We start from the raw sequence: 23,358 nt of genomic DNA, 5'->3' as shown, positions 1-23,358 counted from the left end.
AAAATGCACACACCTTGATCATAATAATGATTAATCGACTCCATTTTTAATTGAGTTTATCTTGATTCTAATAAATGATGCAACAAATTTAACGCTTTGCCGGTGGTCCTTCCGGCGACACAGATAATTCTCATGCGCGTTTGGACGTACGGCATTTTAGAGCTCTGATATCCGATCGATTTCTAATGTATTCCACCTTCGAGTTTTTGACTGCTATTTTTCATTCAATAGAAACTACTCATCATCCTTCGTCATGCTGAACCGTAAAATGTTATAAAAATCGTTTGAATTTCGTTTATTTACAAATTCAAAGAGAAATCGATTACTGCATGTACGCCTGTATCATACTAAACGCGAGATTGTGCATTGGGTACATTGTGAGATTATCGCGACGACGATCTTTTGAAAATCGTTTCAAATGCGATTGATACCTGGGATAAAACTTCTAGGGCTTGTTCACAAATTTCTTAACGCTGAAAGGGGTGGGTGGGTGTCCTCAAGATGTTAAGGCTCATACAAAATTTACAGAACATCCATACAAAAAGCGATACGAGGGGGTGGGTGGGTGACATAAATGGTCATTTTCGGCGTTATGAAATATGCAGTTTACTCAAATTTGAACTTTTGAGTACTCTGATTTCTCCGTGTTTAATGGGGTTGTAAAATGGCTGCCGATAAATTTCTGAAGGGATTAGAAAACATCGCTAGTGCAAGGTGCACAAACTGCATCGAAACTGTCATCCAGCGTCTGTGGTGGATGCATTTTGAGTCGCGGTTGCATATTTTTTTTCGTTCGTCCGCCAGCGTGAGGAAAAGTTAGGCTGATTTTTCCTCTTACGTGTATTTTTTTGAATATTGTTCAGCTGAAATAGCGACAAGAAGGACACGCTTTCATCTGAAACGGTAAGTGTGGAAGAAGTATTTCATCTTTCAATCAGCTAACGAAACACTTCTACATTTCAGAGACACGTCAAAATGTTCGAGGAGCTCTCCAAAGGTGAGCTCACGCTCTACTCGATTTTGATTTTCCTATTCCTGGAAAATCTGGTCAACCTGTATCTGACGCGCCGGCAGATCTTTGTGTATGAAACGAGCAAAGAAATCCCGGAGGAACTGCGCGATGTGATGAAAAAGGAGACCTTCGAGAAGGCCCGGCTTTACGGATTGGACAAGGCAAACTTTGAGGTTTTCAAGCTGCTGGTTTGTGATGTTGGAATTGCCACTATTGAACTGTACACCGGATTCGTGGCCCAGGTCTGGGCTCGAGCACTGGAAGTCTCCGCCAGGGTTGGACTGAATCCGGCGAACGAAATCCACGTTAGCATCGTGTTTCTAGTAATGATTAACATCATCGGGATATTTAAGGATATGCCGTTCAAGATCTACGGGACTTTTGTTCTGGAGGAGAAGCACGGATTCAACAAGCAGACCCCGGGATTTTTTATCAAAGACCAGATCAAATCATTCCTGGTTGGGCAGGTCTTGTCCATTCCCATTGTGGCCGCCATCGTGTACATCGTTCAAATTGGCGGAGATTACTTCTTCATTTGGCTGTGGGCTTTCGTGGGAGTTGTTTCCCTAATTTTGATCACGGTTTATCCGGTTTACATCGCACCCTTGTTCGATAAATTCCGTCCCCTGGAGGACGGGGAACTAAAGACCAGCATCGAGAAGCTCGCCGAATCCCTGCACTTCCCGCTCGGCAAACTGTTCGTTGTGGAAGGCTCGAAACGCTCGGCTCACAGCAATGCATACTTTACCGGGCTCTTTGGAGCCAAGCGGATTGTTCTGTTCGATACGCTTCTACTGAACAAAGGCCTGGCCGACGATTCGACGCTGGCGGATGATGAGAAAGGCAAAGGCTGCGAAAACAAGGAGGTTTTGGCGGTTCTGGCTCACGAGCTGGGACACTGGAAGTTGGGTCACGTTCGGAAGAATATCATTATTATGCAGGTTTGTATTGGTTTCTCGATATTATCATTGCCTCTATTAATCCATTCTAAGTATCATTCCAAAAATTACATTCATTTCTGATATCTGGATATTCTGTGTTAGACAACATTATCATCCTAATTCTGTAACCTAAGTATATAAAACCTCGTAGCAATATTACAAAGATTATTGTCCATAAATATTAATAATTTTATTCGAAATTTGTTCCAATGTTTCAACATTGGATAGAATCATTTTATGATTTTATTTTAAATCCTCTGCAAAGCTTTCTTCCCGGTATTACAACAGCTAATCCCCAACATGCAACATGGTTTGCCTAAATATTTACAAACGTAGATCAAAAGGTTGTTCTTAAGACAATGTTTTGAATTTTCTTTTTAAAAGGAGAAATCGATATTGAATATATTTGTTACATTTGGCTTTATCATCATCCGTTATAAGCTTTAGGTACTCGTCAATCTCACTCTCGATTTTATCACTGAGGACTGGTAGCATGTCTCTTTTTGGAGATTTGATCTCTATTTTAACGCAAGTCTTTATTTTTAATGGGATGTCTCAGAAAGCCTCTTTTCAGACGGTGATTAGTGTCTGAAGTCACTATTTTCCTTTTCCTTGCAGTGAGTTCTGATTCCAAGTACCTAATCAGGAATTTCCAGTGGGATTATTCTGGAAATTTTACTAAATGCTTCTCCTTCAGAGATTTATCCATCAATTCCAGTTTCCACGTTTTTTCAGTACTTACACTAGTAGATTGCCCATATCTACAAAAGATTCTTCAGGGATTCTTCTCAATATCTTTCAAGCAATGCTTCCAGAGAATCCTGCAGGATTGTATCCAGGAATTCAATTGATTATTTTTCACTAATTACCTTAGAAATTCATCTAGAAAAATGTCTAAGACTTCCTCAGAAGTTAGGGAATTTTTAAAAGATTCTCTCAAGAGTTCACCATGAACTTCTACAGAAGTTTCATCAGAGATGACTATAAGCTTTGTTTTATTGATATTTGTTGGATTTTTTTTCAGAAATTTCTCCTATACCTAATGTGTGAAAAAAGTGTTCTAAACTCACTTGGATACATGCTTGGATTCTTTGACATCCCTGGGAAATCTCTCAAAAAAAAAAAAAAAATCTACTAGAGCAGTGGTTCTCAACCTTTTTGAAATTGCGACCCCCTTTGAGGATCCTCACTAGACTGGCCCAGCTCAGTATGGGAGAAAAATAAAGTTGTATGATTCCACGGGGCACCCTCCAGGATTATTTCTTGGGGTTAGATGAAGCCTTTCTGAAAAAATCAGCTCATTTGGTCGTTCCATGAGCTAGCGCAATTGAATTGAAATTAATATGAGAGTTTCAGCTCAAACATATGAGCAACAGCACATCATCTACTGTTTGGTTCAGGAAAAATGATGATCGCGTTCAATTGGACCCAGAATGTCAAAAACACTACTTGATGTAATAGCGAAGAATATTGTAGAAGATTGTACCATGATCAAAATTAATAAAGTTGGTGTTTTAACCATCTGAAGTATATCATGCAATACTGCTTGTATTTCTTCAACATAGTTTGGAAGTAGCCACTAAGCGCATCATAGCCACCTATGACGCTGGGCGAGCTGAGGCACATGTCGCATGCATATAAGTGACTGTACGGGAGTGCTGATCTAAGCCTAACTTTCAACAACTGAAAGAGTAATGAAAATGAGATTAAATCCAGATACAACCTTCTGCAATTATGTTCATTAGGGTATCAACTAGTGTATTTGCCATTCTGGGCTTATTTGAACGCGAACAATTAGAATACGGAACGAAACAGTGACATAGGATCAGTTTTCAATATATTTGAGACGAATATCCCATACAAACTTCAAATCGAATGCGCCAGCTGGTGAAGCAACCAATTGAGTTGAAATTTTGATAGAGTGTTTTTCGTACCCTAAGGCTCATATCTAGGGGTGCCCCGTTGAGTTTTACAACTTTTTTGTTTAAGGGCCAGTCTAATCCTCACCTCAAGGACCCATAAGGATGAATGTTCATATAATCAATGTTTATTGAAACCAATCGAATATCTCAGGATGATTTAACATATATACTGTAGCTCGAAATTGCGCTTGTTATCCAGAACAGAAAATGCAAGATTTCTGATGTGACCAATTGGATAAGTCTATTGAAAATTGATCCAAGGTATCATTCCTAAATGGATGGAAAACTTGCATAAAAGATCTTGAAAAACAACAAAAAGTTAAGCAGTGCTAGTATTGCAAATAAGCAACAAGGCACCTCTATGATTCGCTTTGACATTGGAGGGTTTCTCTCGGTCAAGTTGTCTGAAACTTGGCAAGAAACTGCACTTTACAAAAATAAATGGTGCAAATTGTGAGCTTTGTGGCCTTAAGCATAACCTCTGCGAAAAGTACTAGAAAAAAGATACGCTTCCCTACTTGGAAACATCCCAACAGAAATCTCGCCAGCAATTCGTCAAGAATATTCCCAGTAGTTAGGATTGAAGATTTTCTCAGGGTATCCCCCAACAATTTCATCAGCAATCCGAGAATATATTGCCAAACAAAAATACAAACGTCTTGTAAAAAATCTGTTGAAAATTTTGCCAGGAATTTACCTGAAACCAGACATTCGGTTAGAAACTAGCAAAAATCACAACGTCGTACAGTTGTGTTCAGAATAATAGTAGTGAAATCCGATTTTCATACAAAATGCTCAACTTTAACATGCTGTAACTTTGTTTACATATGAGCAATCGGCATGAAATTTTGGCAGTGGACTACGAACATATTCAATTTCATAATCACAAAATTTGAAAAATTTCACATTACCGGCTAAAAAGTTAAGCACCAGGTGAAATCGCTCAAAATAATAGTAGTTTTTCTTTTGTAAATTTTTGTTCAGAAACCATTTTATAAAAAAAATGGCTTGTTTATACATTTATGGCTTGGATGGAAATGGTTGAAACGATGAATAAAGAAAAATTTAAAACTCAAAATACAGCAGATATTTAAATTATTAAAACTACTATTATTTTGAGCCATTTCACCTTTTCAGCCGGTAGTGTGAAAATTTTCAAATCTTGTCATAATAAAATTGAGTATATTTGTAGTTCACTGCCAAAATTTCATTCCGATTGCTCATATGGAGACAAAGTTACAGCACGCCAAAGTTCAGCATTTTGTATGAACATCGGCTTTCACTACTATTATTCTGAACACAACTGTATGTCAGTCGAAACTCTTTTCAAAAATCGTGATTATTTGTGTGGAAACAGGGTAGAATTTTATGTTGTTTTCAATCCTGTCCAGGGTCCCAAGTAGAGTGCGGCTTATTTTTCGAAAGTTGTCAAAATCAAAAATTCGTGTGATCTTCTTAATTCAAATCACATAAAAAGGAAAACCTCAAATTTCGAGCCAAACATATTGAGATTTAGAGGTGGCGCAAGCGACTTAAAGGTGAATTTTCAAGTTATGAAATATGACCTTCAGCGAAGTATTCATAACTTTGCTATGTCATACCAAATTTTGAAGCTCTTAGCCTTTTACGCTTTAAAAAATATATGGAAAGTTTGTAGAATATCAATTTTGTTTAAAAGGAAAACTAGTCTTAATTAAAAATAGTTTTCTCAAAATTTTGCTCTTTTTCTCTTTTTAGACCATAACTCCATGAACACTCATCCAATTCCAGATATTTTCACATACTTTCGAAGTTAATTCAGTTGTTTTGAAAAGGTGTATACAGTAAATTTATTTAAAAATAATGTTTAATTAAATTAGTTAGTTATTTAGTTATTTAACCAACAACTACCCAAAAATATTGTTTTTATAATGAACATAAAACATTTTTTTCGAATTTATGTTGTTTTTACCGGAAATTATATTTTTACTGTTCAACCAAAATTTACGAAGCACCTTGTTGTAACTACAGGTGATTAGAGAATACAATTGCCAAAATGATGTTTGTTATAAAGTTTATATTTTTTTTATATAAAAGCATATAATGGATGAAGAATTGAATAAGTAATTATGAAGTTAATAACCATAATATGGTCAAAGAAAGATGATTTTTTTTAAAAGAGGAAAATTCTGGAGCAAACTACTTCCAACTAAGACTTGTTTTGATTTTAAACAAATTTTATATTATATAGACAATTGCACAAATTTTTAGATTCTAACCTAATTGATCATGTGTTGGATACAATTTGCGCACTCACTTACATCGGCAGGCGTATGGTTTAAAAAGTATTTATGACGTTTCAAAACAATTCAAAAGCAGTCAAATAAACTGCATGGAAATTTATTTCTAGTTATGTTTATATTAAAGCAACCATAATTGATGTAAAAAAGTCTCCACCGTATTGCTAGCTACACCACACTTCTTCTTCTTGGCATTAACGTCCTCACTGGGACAGAGCCTGCTTTGTAGGGCTGCGGCGATAGCCTCTCAACTGGCACTGTTGAACACGTTCTTGACGTCTATTGTTACCACTGCGCAGTATCGATTGCCTCTCCTCTTCTGCTTGGACGCTTTCTCCGCGCACGCGATGACTGCACGAATAGCATCCACCGTCGAAGTCTTTTACGGAATCCGAACTGCCTTTTCGACAATCCGTTCTCGCCTTCCGTGTAGATCGTCAACCTTCCGAGGATGACCTTCTCCAGAAGTTTGCCAAGAGTATCCAGCAAGCATATTGGTCTATATGAAGCAGGATCTCCTGGCGGTTTTCTCGGTTTTGGCAGTAACACCAGCTTCTGCACCTTCCATCTGTCTGGGAAGCAGCCTTCCGCTGCAATGATGTTCTGAATATGTCTGGGAACGCCAAGATTGCTGCCCTTAGCGCTACATTAGGGATACCATCTGGTCCGGGAGCTTTGTTTCCCCGGAATGCGAACTTTCTTCCAAGGGTGAAATGAATAATTGTATCGAAATGAGCAATCAGTTCGATGCTCTAGACAAATTTTCCGAACACCAAATCGAAGCAGCCTCTAGCCCAGGCTCTTTGATTCAAGTGAGGAAGCAAAGAGTGCCGCCTATCGTGGTCAGTTGTTCCGAATTTGCGGGATTTAGGCAGGAGATCTTGAACTCCATTAGGGGAATCAAGGTTTCCTTCCAAATCGCAAAGAAAGGAGACTGTCGCGTTTTGCCGGAAACTCTTAAAGATCGTGAACTTCTTCTCAAACATCTTGAAGAGAAGAAGCAAAAATTTTTTACTTATGACGACAAAACTGAACGTTTGTTCAAAGTTGTCTTGAAAGGTCTCTCAAGTGACTATAAGTCACCTGAAGAGATCAAAAATGGAATAAATGATTTACTTGGATTTTCCTCAGTCCAAGTAATCATTATGAAAAAGAGAACCCAATCTGGCATTGTTCGGAAAGGGCTTTCTCAAGAATTTTATTTAGTTCACTTTAACAAAAAAGAACTAAATAATATTAAAGCTTTAGAAAAAGCAAAACTTTTGTTTGATGTCCGTGTGACATGGGAACATTTCCAGAAACCTGGAGGAAATTACCAGAACCCCACTCAGTGCCGTCGGTGCCAAAAGTGGGGTCATGGTACAAAAAATTGTCGCATGGATGCTAAATGCATGATTTGAGGAGATTCTTCTCACGCCAAAGACGTCTGTCCAGTGAAGGAAGATACCACCAAATTCATATGCTGTAATTGCGGGGCTAACCATAAGTCCAATTTTTGGAATTGTCCTTCACGCAAAAGGGTCATTGAGGCTCGTGCCAGGCAGATGAAAGATAATATCCGTTACGATAACGGTCGTTTCCGGAATTTGCCTGGTAGAGTATCGAACAATGCTCATTTTTCAGTTAATGATCGCTTGATCATGAATCATACCCATCAGGAAGATCATAATCATGCTCATTCACAAACTAATTTTAATCCGTCGGGTAGCCGTTCGAATCTTTAAATTTCGAATGTATCTACCCACGGTAAATCCTTTGCCGATATCGTAGCAGGAAATTCGAACTCCTCCCCTGTTCGATCCATGGGTACCCATTCTACTTGTTTCAAATCAAATGGAAAAAACCCTACCGCCACAGGTAACTCCGCTTCTTCGTCTACCGGAAATTCTAATGGGAAATCACATGATATGTCTGCCTCTGATTTTAATTTTCTAACTGAACAATTGAATCTAATGATTGATGCAATGTTCAAAGCCACCACTATGACTGAAGCAGTCCAAGTAGGTGTAAAATTTACAAATCAAATTGTTATTGGATTACGTTTTTCTAATGGATCCAAATAATAATTTAAATATTTTAAATTGGAATGCTCGTTCTCTGAATGGTAAAGAGGACGAGCTGTTTAATTTTCTTACGGTTAATAACGTGCATATAGCAGTTATTACCGAAACGTATTCAAAACCTGGATCTAAACTCAAAAGAGATCCTAACTTTTTTGTTTATCGTAACGATCGACTTGATGGTGCATGTGGGGGAGTTGCAATCATCATTCATAGTCGTATAAAACATCAACTGTTTTCGTCATTTGAAACTAAAGTTTTTGAAACTTTAGGTGTTTCTGTTGAAACACAGCTTGGTAAATATACTTTCATAGCTGCCTATTTGCCTTTTCAATGCTCTGGACAGCAAGTTAATTTGCTCCAAACTGACTTGCGTAAATTGACTCGCAATAAGTCAAAATTTTTTGTCATTGGTGACTTTAATGCCAAACATCGGTCATGGAATAATTCTCAAAGTAATTCCAACGGCAGAATTTTATTTGATGAGTGCTCTTCAGGATATTTCTCAATTCAATACCCTGATAGCCCCACATGTTTTTCCTCTTCTAGAAATCTAGCTACGATTGATTTGGTCTTGACTGACTATAGTCACTTTGTAGCCAACTGATTACTCATGCTGATTTTGATTCTGATCATGTCCCTGTTACATTTCAAATATCCCAAGAAGCGATTCTCAATCCTATCAGCTCCACTTTCAATTATTTACGAGCCGACTGGAATATATATAAAACGTATGTTGACTCTACTCTTGATGTTAACATTTCTTTAGAAACTAAACTTGATATTGACAATGCTCTTGAAACTTTAACAAATTCCATTGTTGAAGCCCGGAGCATTGCAATTCCAAAATGTGAAGTAAAATTTGAATCCGTGATTATAGACGATGATCTTAAACTCTTGATCCGTCTTAAAAACGTGAGGAGAAGGCAATTTCAACGCACTCGCGATCCTGCTATTAAAATTATATGGCAGGATTTACAGAAAGAAATCAAGAAACGTTTTGCTCAATTAAGAAACAAAAATTTTGAAAATAAAATTTCTCAATTGGACCCTGGCTCTAAGCCCTTTTGGAAATTATCTAAAATCTTGAAAAAACCTCAGAAGCCAATACCGGCATTGAAAGAGGAAAACAAATTATTACTAACTAATTGCGAAAAAGCTCAAAAACTTGCTATGCAGTTTGAAAGTGCGCACAATTTTAATTTAGGACTTACTAGTCTAATTGAAAATGAAGTTACTCAGGAGTTCGAAAATATTCTCAATCAAGAGAACGTTTTCGAAAATGCCTGGGAGACTGATTTGGAAGAAGTGAGAACTATTATTAAAAAATTCAAAAACATGAAAGCTCCTGGCGATGATGGAATTTTCTACATCCTCATCAAGAAACTTCCAGAAAGTAGCTTATCATATTTAACAAATGTTTTCAATTAGCATATTTTCCTGACAAATGGAAAAATGCTAAGGTTGTTCCAATTTTAAAACCAGACAAAAATCCTGCAGAACCTTCTAGCTATCGTCCAATCAGTTTGCTTTCCTCCATCATTAAACTTTTTGAAAAGGTTATTTTGAACAGAATGATGGCCCACATCAACGAAAATTCATTGTTTGTCAATGAACAGTTCGGATTTCGCCATGGACATTCGACCACTCATCAACTTTTACGTGTAACAAATTTGATCCGTTCCAACAAATCTGAAGGCTATTCTACTGGTCTTGCTCTTCTAGACATAGAAAAAGCATTCGACAGTGTTTGGCATGAAGGTTTGATTGTAAAATTAAAAAACTTTAATTTTCCAACATACATTGTTAGAATAATTCAAAGTTATCTGTCAAATCGTACACTTCAGGTTAATTATCAGAACTCCAGATCTGAAAGACTTCCTGTAAGAGCTGGTGTTCCTCAAGGCAGCATTTTGGGACCAATATTATACAATATTTTCACATCTGACTTACCTGAGTTACCTCAGGGATGTCAAAAATCCTTGTTTGCGGATGACACAGGCCGCCAATGGACGAAGCTTGCGTGTCATCTGTAGTCGATTGCAAAAAAGTTTGGATATTTTTTCTTCATACTTGCAAAAATGGAAGATTTCTCCTAATCCTTCCAAAACTCAACTAATAATATTCCCACATAAACCAAAAGCTCTTTATTTGAAACCTTCAAGTAGACATGTTGTCACGATGAGAGGGATTCCAATAAATTGGTCAGATGAAGTTAAGTATCTAGGGCTCTTGCTAGATAAGAATTTAACTTTCAAAAATCACATTGAGGGCATTCAATCCAAATGTAATAAATATGTAATATGTCTCTATCCCCTTATTAATAGAAAATCAAAACTTTGTCTTAAGAACAAGCTTTTGATATTCAAACAAATTTTCAGGCCAGCCATGTTGTATGCTGTACCAATATGGACTAGCTGTTGTAATACCAGGAACAAAGCTCTGCAGAGAATTCAAAATAAAATTTTGAAAATGATTCTGAGACTTCCTCCCTGGTATAGTACCAATGAGTTACATAGAATATCCAATGTTGAAGCATTGGAACAAATGTCAAATAAAATAATTAATAATTTCAGGCAAAAATCGTTACAATCTTCTATTGCCACGATTAATGCGTTATATGTTTAGGTTAAGTTAGGTTAAGTGTGTGTGTGTGTGATACAATCCACCTCCCACTGGCCGGCAGTGCTTTTATGGAAGAAAATTGTATGCATGTATTTAATGATACCCTTCGATATCTTTATATCTGCAGACAATTTTAGCCCAGGAGATGAAAGGTGATAGCTCTACTGAAATTCCAACGACCCATTTCAAGAATGGCAGTAAATACACACACATTCTGAGGTCATTTTCATTTACAGTAAGCCCCGCATAAAAACATCCAGATATCAAATGGATATATGCAATGTTTTTACACTTCCCGAATCGAAAATTATATTTTCGACCCTGGCACGTATTTAGTTTGAATTGGTAATAAGTGAGTAAACAATAATAAAGAACGATTTTACCAGGATGTGAAGCAGTCTTTCTCCGTCGCCGCACTGGGGTTTCCGTAAAATACTATACACTTTTTCACTGCACTCCACGCGTAACACGTTCGATCCTGACCGCATCACCCGCCCCGCAGGAGCAAGCGTCGCAGTCAAAGGATCACACACTACTGCAAAACAGGGGAAAAAATTCTCCGGCAACAAAAATACGCGCGAATCCGTCAGCAAAATTAATCGGACGACGCAAAACCGAACTGTCCTGCTTGGGCTTCACAAAGCACTACCCAGCAAGACGTTCCAAAACAGGGGGAAAAAAATCTCCGGCAACGAAAATACGCGCGAATCCGTCAGCAAAATCAATCGGACGACGCAAAACCGAACTGTCCTGCTTGGGCTTCACAAAGCACTACCCAGCAAGACGTTCCAAAACAGGGGAAAAAAAACTATAAGGGTACATCCCTATGGGGTTGTACGAACTGGTGACGTAGGACCACGATGGTTTATGTAACTGAATTTGATGTCATCGTTGTTGCTCGTTTTGACTTCATACTGTTTTCAGTGCTCGAAACTTTCGTAAATATTAATGCATATAACGATTTGCAATTTGGTCAATCATTCGTCATATTTATCTATGAAAATGTGAAATTTCACTTCAGGATGTATGATCATTTTGAAATTATATTAATAACCTCCTCTGAAATATACAGTAGCATTGGAAAGAACAGTAGTGATTCAGTAGTAGATCCAGTCATCGCTTTGTAGTTCTTTGTAGGTTTGCGAGAAATATTATTCATTGCTAAAGTAAGTAAAGTAAATTAAGTAAATTAATATTACTCCGATAACTCTTTTACGCACATGTGGTGGCCCTAAAAAGAGCCAAAGGCTTTGTTAGCACGAATGCTGTTATAGATAAATGGCACTACAGGATATTATCAGTTGATTGCCATGGTTAAACGAAAAATCCTCACTGCAATGCAATGAACAAGTTCTCTGCTTATACGACGAACCAACTGAATGTTTCGTCGTGTGGATGGCACACATCAGCAACAGGTATTGGACCACACGGCTGAAGTCGAAATCTTAAAATGTAGCTCAAGTTTGAAATCTTGAGCAATTTCACTAGCCGGACGCTTGATTTGCCTAATAATAGTGGTAATGGTGCCTAACAGGCTTGATTCTTGACTGCACCACAGATGATGAGTTTGATTTTGACGGCGCACTGGTTGCGTCCTTCTCGCCCGATGAGATTTGCGGTGCTGATGACGATGTGCGCTTCAACAAGCGGCTTTGGTCGATTTTCTTCAGCCATCTCGTACAAACAGCTTGCCTCTGGTAGCGAGGAGCTGAGCAGGTTTGGAGGAGCTCTTACCAGCTCGAAAGCGAAAACAGAATGAAACCAAATTCAACGAAGGAGGGATGCTTTATACCCTTAGAATAGCAGGTGATGCTCCTCCTTTCAAATTCTTCGTTTTCTTATCTGGGAAATAGGCTATATGAAACTGATGTCTGGGTAAGGGATGTACAAGATTAGCATTATGCTGTTATTGCATCCCGACGGCACTGCAGCAGCGTCCTCGGAAACATCCTCAAATAGCCGTATTGTCAATTATTCGTAATAAATCAATTATTGTATGATGCTATGAGATGAATTAAGAAATTATAGCAAGTATGTGGTAAACACATTAGGGAATATTACACAAACAACTCTTTAATTTCTTTTCGAAAGCATTCTAAACATGTCGCAATTTTGTTACATGTGATCATTTTCGTAATCGAAGTGTTCTCATTAAATATGGCAAATCAAAGACACTGTCGGAAATTTCACTCTAGTTTACAATCGTTGTGAACTGTTGAGCACTCACCCCGACGGCACTGCAGCAGCGTCCACGAATAGTCAATTATTCATAACAAATAAAATTTTGTATGAAGCTGCGAGATTGATTGAGAAATATAAGATCTAATAAGGTTGGAAATATTATTCCTTCAACTCTTTTCCACAAATTTGATGGTCCTGACAAGGTCCGATGGTAGATAAATAGCACTGCGGGAAGGTATCACTTGATTGCCATGGTCAAACGGGAAATCCTCAACGCAAACAGCAACAGCAACGGGTAGTGGATCCCCGGGCACAAGTCAAAATCTGGAAACGATGCTCACTCTTGGAGTCTCGAGCGATTCCGACGCGCGATTAGCAGCAGCTCCTCGGATCAGCAACTCTGGGGGCTTCTGGTATCTGGTTCCTATCGGGCTTGTTTCTTGACCACCGATGCTGAATTTATCACGGGTCGAAATCTGGGAGCGCGGATAAATTTGCGGCGGCGACGACGATGGCTTGGACGCTTCTCCGAGCAGCAGTAGTTTGCCGCTCGGAGAAGCGCCCAAGCCATCGTCATCGCCGCCGCAAATCAATCTTGCGTCTTCCTCTTCCGACGACACAAATTGGACTGTGACGCGGGTGCAAAAGCAAAGTGAGAATGACTCGCCCGACCGTGTTCACAGTCCGACCGCAAAAAGAAGACTGAGGGAAGAAGCAGGGACCCGTTTGCTTTTATAGTGGGAAGCGACACCGTCGAAAAGTGCTCGAACGTGATTAGTTGGATAAGAAAGGGGTCAACATTTATCAATTTTCAATAGTTTAACAACAAAATTCACTTATCGGATATATTACTAACGATGCGTAGATACATTTCTGATCGAATGATACTAAAATCGTAATAATTGGTTCATAAACAACTGAGTTATTAACGTTCAAAATCTCCCCTAATTTCGTTACATGTCTCATTTTCCGTACTTTTAAAGTGCACCCCAATATAGAAAACAAAGACGTAGTCCTACGTCAAAAAAAAATCTCCGGCAACGAAAATACGCGCGAATCCGTCAGCCAAATCAATCGGACGACGCAAAACCGAACTGTCCTGCTTGGGCTTCACAAAGCACTACCCAGCAAGACGTTCCAAAACAGGGGAAAAAAAATCTCCGGCAACGAAAATACGCGCGAATCCGTCAGCAAAATCAATCGGACGACGCAAAACCGAACTGTCCTGCTTGGGCTTCACAAAGCACTACCCAACAAGGCGCTCCAAAACAGGGGAAAAAATTCTCCGGCATCGAAAATACGCGCGAATCCGTCAGGTTAAGTTAGGTTAAGTATATTAAAAACGTTTTTTTTCTCTCTTATAAGCAGGTGAAATCAACTCAACTGTAAAAAAAAAACTGAACTGCTACGGCAAATGAAATGTAATATGTTGTTAACAAAATGTTAATTAAATCTTAAATTTGTTTTACCAAATTAGGATGATGGTGTTGTCCAATAACACAGAACACCTAGATATAAGAAATGAATGTAATGTTTGGAATGATACTAATGAAGAAATTAAAAAAAAAATACGGAACATTTATAAGGCGTTGCATACCAGTATGCAGGACGCCGTTGATTCCTTGGCTCCAATTTTCTCGGCATAGTTGCGACACACGCTCTCGCCAACGCTTCTGTCAGCTCTCCTGCATCCATGTTTGGAGCGTCGCTTACTGCTCGGAGTGCCTCGACGAAAAGATCCTTATCGAAATGCTTCGTCTTCCACCTTCGTTCTCCATTCCTTCTCTGCCATACTGCACAACTTCTCTAGCCAACGCAGTAGTGGATCGCTTGATGGTCACTGTGGGTGTATTCTTCGCTAACTCTCCAGTTCATATTGGTGATTTTAACAATAATGGAACCCTCGTGTGAGCGTTCGACTACTTCTTGGATAGGGCATCGGCCCATTACTTGGATCGCCGTCGTCTCTGCTCTGTCTGCTACCCAATTGCCGTTATTGGGAGGAACCCGATACTGATCTGCAATGATCGCAATGTTGCACTTTGTTTCTGTTGTCGACTGCCACAGTTGTTGTGCGGCGCCGCAATGATTGAGGTTCACCTGCGTTATCTTAATCATCATTACTGCCCTGCCTTCGCCTTCTGATATATGGGGCATTTGAAGCCACCCATCGTATGGGCGTTTTTTTTTTCTTTTTTACAAGAGGGAAATCTGCAAACAAATCCCCTGAGAAGGTAACTCAGGGAATGCGGGGATGACACACCAACGACGATCGGTTAAAACCTGAGACGCTAAAACCAGCCTATGCACTGTGCTTGAGCAATTCTTTTAGAATTGCTCAAGTGGTGAACAGTGCATCGAAATTACCCTTGGCCTCAGACCCTTATCGCCCCGGAACCACCTTACGGTATTTCTTCGGGGAGGGGCCTGTGCATATAGCACAGCACGTGTAGCAGAAGTAGCCTAGGCAAACTGCTTCTCCTAGCCGACTTAAACAATGTTACAAGGGACCAGTCTCGGCTGGGCTAATCCTCTTCAGCCAACTCTTGGTCGGCGCGCCATAGGCGCTGCAATTCTAACATAATGTGAGTGACAGCCGTAGTTACTGCATTCCAGCACTCGGCATTCGCACACATTCTCTCTATAATATTGTCGGGGGACGTGTCCCCTTCGCATGTAGTGAGCATGCGACCTCTCACAACAATGAAACGGGGGCAATCGAACACGACATGCTCCGCTGTTTCCTCCACACTAGCCCAATTGGGGCACGCAGGAGATTCTGAGTGCCCGGACCTATGCAGATACTGTCTATAGCAACCATGTCCTGACAGAAACTGCGTCAGGTGGAAGTTCCCTTCCCCATGGTTTCTACCATACCAATCTGACACATTTGGTATTAGCCGATGGGTCCATCTACCCTTAGTGGAGTTATCCCATTCCTGCTGCCAGCTTCTAAGCGTTTCCTCTTTACACGTGTTTTTTTTTTTTTTTTTTTTTTTTTTTTTTTTTTTTTTTTTTTTTTTTTCTAAGCAATGGGGGGATAATCTGCTCAACAGACGCCGTGAGGGGTTAGGGACCATTTACTACATGCAAGCAGTAAAAAGGACTACACCCCCGACCCACTAAACCATTTCCATTGCCGCCAAACCCTTCGTCTCTCCGGGACCACCAAGAAGGCATTGCTTCGGAGAGGGGCTATTGCACATCGCATCCTCCAGGTTAGCTGCGTAGCCATGCAGCAACGAACATCGATGACACGCTTAGGGGGGTCCACCAAGGTAGCATGCTAGCGCTTTGCCAGCTTCCCAGGTGGTCCTCACCTCCCGTTGTCCGCTGAAAGCGGGCAGGGTCGACCACTACGCCCGCGCCCAGCTGCACCGCAGGTATCAAGAACTGATACTGCGGGCTTCGCAATTTGACCTACTGAAGGCTCAGGCCCTATCAGCTAGCACCAGCTGGGATTGCTGACGAAGGGGCCTCCACCTGCCCCGAACAACCAGAGGCTCGTACCAACCCAGTAGGCCGGCGCTACGACAGCAGCGCTACCAGGATGTTCTCCCCGCGGCCACTTAATCGCTGTAAGGGTCGATTTCGACCGTAGGGCACCGGTATGACCTACGTAGCCGACTGCGAACCCTTGGACGACCTGTTGTTTAGCGTCTGCACTAGCCACTCCTCGAGTCCACTCGCCACCTCCTTTGCAGTTCCGAGACGATGTGGGTGATAGCCGATGAAACGGCATTCCAGCCAAACTCGTCTTCACACATCCTCTGGACCAAATGTCCGGAGTCGTGTCCCGACCGCATGTGGCTAACATGCGGTTACGCATTGTGCGGAAACGCGGGCACACGAACAAAACGTGTTCCGCCGTTTCCTCTAAACCTGCACAAACTGGACATTCGGGAGAACCCGCATGACCGAAACGGTGTAGATACTGTCTAAAGCAACCATGGCCCGAAAGGACCTGTGTCAGGTGGAATGTTAGTTCCCCATGGCGCCTATTGACCCAGATATCTAACCTCGGAATCAACCTGTGAGTCCACACTCCCTTGGTGGAACTGTCCCACGCACGCTGCCATTTGACCATGGAGGCCAGTCTGGCAATCCTGCGTATGCCTCTTGTGCCGCGCATTTCGAAGCACTCTATGTCTTCCATGATAAGGATACCAATAGGCACCATACCGGTGATGACGCAGAGTGAATCGTGTGACACGGTACGGTACGCGCTCGCAACCCTCAGGCACATTAGCCTATAAGTACTCTCTAGCTTGCTACGGTAGCTCTTGGTACTTAAGGCCGTGCCCCAAGCCGGGCCACCATACCTCAGTATGGACGAGGCGACACTGGCCAGAAGCTTTCGCTTGCTGGCGTACACCGCAGAGCTATTGGACATCATCCGGGACAGTGCCACAATAGCTGTGGAGGCTCTCTTGCAGGCATAATCGACGTGGCTACCGAAGGTAAGCTTATCGTCGATCATCACCCCCAAGTGTTTGACGGAGCGCTTCGAAGTGATCGTGCAGTCGCCTACACTGATCACCGCTTGCTGCACCGACTTTCGGTTGTTGACAACAACCGCCTCAGTTTTGTGGTGAGCCAATTCCAGTTTCCTGGAGCTCATCCACTCCTCCACAATTGCGATCGAGTGGGCTGCAGTCAATTCCACTTCTTCGATCGATTCACCGTAGACCTCTAGCGTAATATCGTCGGCAAAGCCAACGATGACCACACCCGCCGGGAATTTTAATCTCAACACCTCGTCGTACATGACATTCCATAACACCGGGCCCAGGATGGAACCTTGCGGGACTCCTGAGGTTATGTGAAAGCACTTCCGACCCACCTCTGTGTCATAGACTAATACTCGATTCTGGAAGTAACTTCCGAGAATCTTGTACAGGTACTCGGGTATCCCCACACGCAGGAGCGCATCGGCAATAGCCGCCCAACTGGCACTATTAAATGCGTTCCTTACATCCAGAGTCACTACTGCGCAGTAGCGAATCCCCCTCCTCTTACGCTGGAGTGCTATCTCAGCGGTTTTCTTAACCGTCAGAATAGCGTCTACGGTGGACTTCCCTTTCCGGAAGCCGAACTGGTTGCTTGAGAGACCATTTACACTCTCAGTGTACCTCAACAGTCTGTTGAGGATGATCTTCTCGAGCACCTTCCCCGCCGTGTCAATCAAGCATATTGGTCTATACGCCGACGGGTCACCAGGTGGTTTCCCCGCCTTTTACACGTGTCGCGGACTCCTCTGGTACCCCTTTGGTTGATGCATTGAACATCTTCCTTGATGATGAGCCCGATGGGCGTCATCCCGGCTATGATGCACACGGTTTCTTTAGATACCGTCCGGTATGCACTTGCTACTCATAAGCACATTATCCTGTTTGTGCTTTTCACCCGTTTTAGGTTTCTGCTCGTTTTAAGCGCTTTTAATCAGATTGGTCCTCCATACCTTAGTATGGATAGCGCCACGCTTGCCAGTAGCTTGCGTTTGCTGGCAATTACAGAGGAGCTATTAGACATCATCCTCGAAAGCGCCACTATAGCCGTAGATGCCCTTTAACAGGCATTTTCAACGTGGCTAGCGAAGCTGAGCTTGTCATCGATCATTACCCCAAGATACCTAAGGGATCGCTTCGACTCTATGGTGCACCGAGATAAGCGCCCGTTGCTCGGACTTGCGGTTGTTGACCACCACCACCTCAGTCTTGTGACGGGCCAGTCCTAGTTTCCTAGACTTCATCCATTCCTCAACTATGGAAATAGAGTGCAATGCTGTCAACTCTACTTCCTCCATCGATTCACCATAGACCACTAGGGTGATATCCTCAGTACGTCATCGTACATCGCATTCCATAACAGCGGGCCCAGGATTGAACCTTGAGGTACTCCCGCGGTAATTCGAACACTTTTCTGCCCCTCTTCTGTGTCATACAGTAGAATCCTACCGTCAAAATAGCTTTCTAGAAGCTTGCACAACTGTACCGGTACCTTGAAGCGGTTAAGTGCGTGTGCTACTGCTTCGCAGCTTGCGCTGTTGAACGCATTCTTCACATCCAGAGTGACAACCGCGCAGTAACGGATGCCGCTCCTTTTATGCTCGATTGCCACCTCAGCTGTCTGAACGACCGACTGGAAGGCGTCCAGAGTAGATTTACCTTTTCTGAATCCAAACTGGTTGTTGGACAGGCCGTCCGCACTCTCCGTATACGGTATTAGCCTGTTGAGAATCAACCTCTCCAATAACTTGCCCGTCGTATCTAGTAGACAGACAGGTCTATACGCCGACGAGTCACCTGGTGGTTTCCCCGCCTTTGATAGTAGCACCAATTTCTGTCGCTTCCATACATCCGATCAATGCAGCGTTGCATCGTGGTTCTGAACATGTCTGGATCCGCGTTCACTGCCGCTTTTAAGGCAACATTCGGTATACCATCGGGTCCCGTTGCCTTGTTTGACGCTAATGATTTCACTGCCAGCTATTCGTTCGTCACTTTCGCCACTTCTTCTCCTTCATCTGCCGCATACGGCGCTGGGGGCCATGGGCTTATGGGATGGTGGGGGAAGAGTACATCGATAATCGATCGCGGCAACTCGGGCGACTTCCCTTAGGGCGCTATGGCACCTTTGGTCTTCGCCATTACACCTCTGTAGGCGTCACCTCATGGACTAGAATTGGCACTCTCGCATAGACTTTCAAAGCATGCCCGTTTTTCTTCTTCGGGGGCGGGCTAGTGTCTAGCGAGGTGGATGGTTTGGGGTAGATGAATTTCGGAGGTCTTCCGCGCTTTGTCTCCTGAACGGCCGGAGAGTTGTTCCTTGATCACGTGATTGGGCCACCCGTAGAGTGGGCAACTCGTTGCTCTCGGCTGTGGCAGGGTTTCTCTAAGCTGACAGTTTCACTGGCATGATGTACTGATTTTGTTTGATGAAAGCCATAATCTACTCAATCCTTTCATCTTTCCGCTTGCTCTCTTCCTGCAGTTTGGCGATCTCCTTATCTTTCGCTACCACAGCCGCTTCCAACTCCTTCAGCTTCTTCTCGAACACAGTTTATTGGACAGCTCACTGGGCATAGCTTCCTGCTTGTTATTAGTGATTCAGAAGCTATATACGCTTACATGCAGAAAGTATGCTGATATTTTTTTTAGCTATGTCAGTGTAAGACCAACAGGTTTTCATCAATTCATAATCGTGAGGTGAAACAGCTGCAATCATCAATGCTGCGTACAAATTTCAATGACGGGCTACTTTGCCTTAATTGATAAATTAATCATTGGAGCCCGTTAATCATTAATATTCTTTGTATTTGTATTTTTTTTTTTTTTTTTTATGGTGTACTCAGCTGGAGCTGTATGACAGCTTCGTTGTCTGTGCTGGACCCCGTAGTGCAAATTTTTACCTCTACTTTTGCCAATATTTAGACGGAATAGGCTATGTTGCCCGCTTTAACACTATTTTGGATGAATATTGTGCAGAAGTAGTTTTATTAAATTGTTTTTGCTTCAGTTTCCCTCCCGTAGTCATGTTTGTATAGTCATCCTTTAGTTCTGAGCAATCGGATTCTTAATAACGCATGGAGAAGCGACATGAAAATATATGTTATTAATTAATGCATTTCTTGGAAATAACATACAGAGCTATGTTGTAGTAGTCTATGTTGACAAATTGTAGCACAGATGTCATCTCCAAGCATCTTTTGACAATGATAGACAGAAAATGTTACAGAATGCGGTCGTATATCAAACGATAGCGATAGGGAGATCCTTTTTTCCCGAATGGTAAGAAGGTTATTGAAATGAAAAACATGAAATGTACTTCCATCTATACACGAACAAGAACTATCTGAAGTGCCTCGTCATTGTACGTCATGTATTCTCTAGTATTTTAGTCGTTTATGCTACTAGTCTGAAACGTGATGTGTTATACTATATGAATAAATTTCAAAATATGAATCAAGTGTTTGGTTTTAAATAGTCTTTATCTTCCGAAGGTCGTACTGGAATGCTAATCAATACAATACTTTTCTAGGAGAGATGACTGTCTATGTTACCATCTTGTAGTACCGAATCCAAGTTGTAGATAATTAATATGAGGAGAAGTATCAAATCTAAATGTACTGTAAATGTGTTTGGTGTGGTCATCGATGTGCTTAATGTTCGTCTTATTGTTATTGTTCTGAGGTCTTCTTAAAATGAGAATTCAATTGAACAATGTCTCAAGTTAGTTTACAGTTTGGATAGACAAAGTTATTGGTACGGTATTATTGGTACGGTATTATGAATATATAGGGGGGCTGAAATGATATACAATATGTGTTCGCTAAAAATTAAAAATGTTACTTACCCCTTTCTTAGTATACCCACCAACGCATATGGATCGTTTTTACCTCAGTTTGATGGTAATTCGATCCGTGTCCGTGCTGATCTATGTGCTTCGGCTCCTAACACGACGTTTGATACATACGACAGACCACTTGCTCCCTCGTGATGGTGTTGTTGTTAGTTGTTATACATGAAAAGAAAGAAAGAAAGAAAGTTATTAGTATTAGGAATAAACAGGGTTTAGTGAGTTTTCATTGAATTACATTTGACTAAATCGCTGATTATAGTCAACGACATCGGAAACTTTATGTGTTGACTGTTGATCTAGTTTTTCCTCAGTCCCGTTGGTCAGTATTGCTAAAGGTTCTTTTTAACATGTTTATTAGTACTTGGACAAGTTGAATATTTTAAGTTTACTACTTTTGTCATGTTGGTCAATAATGATTTTGATCAGTTTGTTTTATACATCTATTCATATTCAAATCTGGTCTCGTCTGTTTTCATTTAGAATCGTCGTAAATACATTTCTATGTGTTAAAAACTATACTAGAAATAATAAAGAAATAGAAAGTCATTTTTTATTGTCCGGATCCACTTTTCGGTGACAAAATAAAGCTTCATCGCGCCTAAGCCCTATCTATTTATTATAATTTTGCGAGAATGAAGTTGTTGTAGTTTTATGATACCAACATAATAAATGTGGTGTTTTATTATGATTCTAATGAGAGAAGCATAACAAATTAACGTTTGTGTCACATTCTACTCGATGGATCCTCAGTCATTCTCCTCATTAGTCAATATTATAAACATTTAAACAAAATCTAACCTATCTGCATCAAAGCGTGGCTACCGCTCCTGTTACCCCGATGCCTGGTAACAGGATCACCGTTGGATCACATCCGTAAGATTGATGCATCTATGCCAGATGGTTGATGACGCGGCATTAAACAAATATTTCCTGATGTGATACCACCACGACTGGACATGTCTTTGGTTCCCATATAAGTGCTAATGGGGTAAGCCCACCCATCGCGGCAAGATTACACGTCCTAGGGGAGGGATATTCTTTGTATTTGTATTTATGATTATTCTTGACAATAACCTACTTTTTGGTTTTAACTTTTTACAGGTTCAAATGTTCTTGATCTTCATCGCCTTTTCTCAACTGTTCAAATATTCGCCACTGTACCAAGCGGTCGGTTTCCCAGAGAATGTCCAACCGATCCTGATCGGATTTCTGGTGATCGTCATGTACGTCCTGGCGCCGTACAATACGTTGATTTCCTTCGGAATGACTATTCTGTCGCGTCGCTTCGAGTATCAGGCTGATGACTTCGCCAACGGTCTTGGATATTCGAAGGATCTGGGCAAGGCTCTGGTCAAGCTGCATATCGACAACCTAGGCTTCCCGATCTACGATTGGATGTATTCGGCATGGAACCACTCGCATCCGACTTTGCTGCAACGGTTGGAGCGTCTGAAGGCCACCCAGAAGAAGGACAGATAGGTGACCGGAGCTGCGCGTAGTTCGTACTAGTCGGAAGGCGGTGGTATTAGGAGGCGTTCAAATTTCCAGATGTCATAAAAGATGCAATTTACCAAACACTGAGTCTGAGCAGCAAAGTACATTCAATTTTGTTTTTAGTTTAGCACACAAAATATTAGAAGAAATAATAAAGACTTATCAGCTTCTTATCAAAAAAAAAAAAAAAAAGTTCATCACTATTTCTGTAGATCCCTGTACCCTATAGTTATCACTTTCATACAGTACTGTACAATACATTGGCAATGTTTTTGATTTTTCATTTTCATTTTTTTTTTCATTTTGCAGCGTTTGGTGGGGCAATGAGAGCGCAAGTCTGTCCAAAGCCGGGGGCAGGGATAGGTAATGGCCGTAATAGTCTATGCGGACCACTTGAACACCATCGGAAATGATAGGAAGGGTTGGGGTAGGGTGTATGAAATTGGAGAAGACTTGACACAGTAATGCGATTAATGCTGCAAA

The 23,358-nt window shown here is 41.2% G+C and overlaps 1 protein-coding gene across 1 annotated transcript; it reads left to right on the top strand.

Moving 5' to 3' along the window:
- Positions 1 to 729: 729 nt before the first annotated feature.
- LOC5571067 (CAAX prenyl protease 1 homolog) lies at positions 730 to 23,053 on the top strand. Its single transcript, XM_001659456.2, has 3 exons — positions 730 to 903; positions 964 to 1,953; positions 22,483 to 23,053. The coding sequence occupies exons 2-3, from the start codon at positions 976 to 978 to the stop codon at positions 22,858 to 22,860; spliced, it is 1,356 nt and encodes a 451-aa protein (XP_001659506.1). The 5' UTR covers positions 730 to 903; positions 964 to 975; the 3' UTR covers positions 22,861 to 23,053.
- The last annotated feature ends 305 nt before the right edge of the window (positions 23,054 to 23,358 follow it).

This window comes from Aedes aegypti, chromosome 3 (genome assembly GCF_002204515.2).
Source record: "Aedes aegypti strain LVP_AGWG chromosome 3, AaegL5.0 Primary Assembly, whole genome shotgun sequence".
Classification (NCBI taxonomy): Eukaryota; Metazoa; Arthropoda; class Insecta; order Diptera; family Culicidae; genus Aedes; species Aedes aegypti.
Note: the sequence above shows the minus strand (reverse complement) of the source record. Positions and strands in the feature narration are given on the sequence as shown.

What these genes read in the sequence shown, in the direction of transcription:
- LOC5571067 (XM_001659456.2), top strand. Translation starts at nt 976, where the DNA reads ATGTTCGAGGAGCTCTCCAAAGGTGAGCTCACGCTCTACTCGATTTTG. An exon ending in AGAATATCATTATTATGCAG is followed by an intron (nt 1,954 to 22,482) that starts GTTTGTATTGGT and finishes AACTTTTTACAG; the next exon opens with GTTCAAATGTTCTTGATCTT.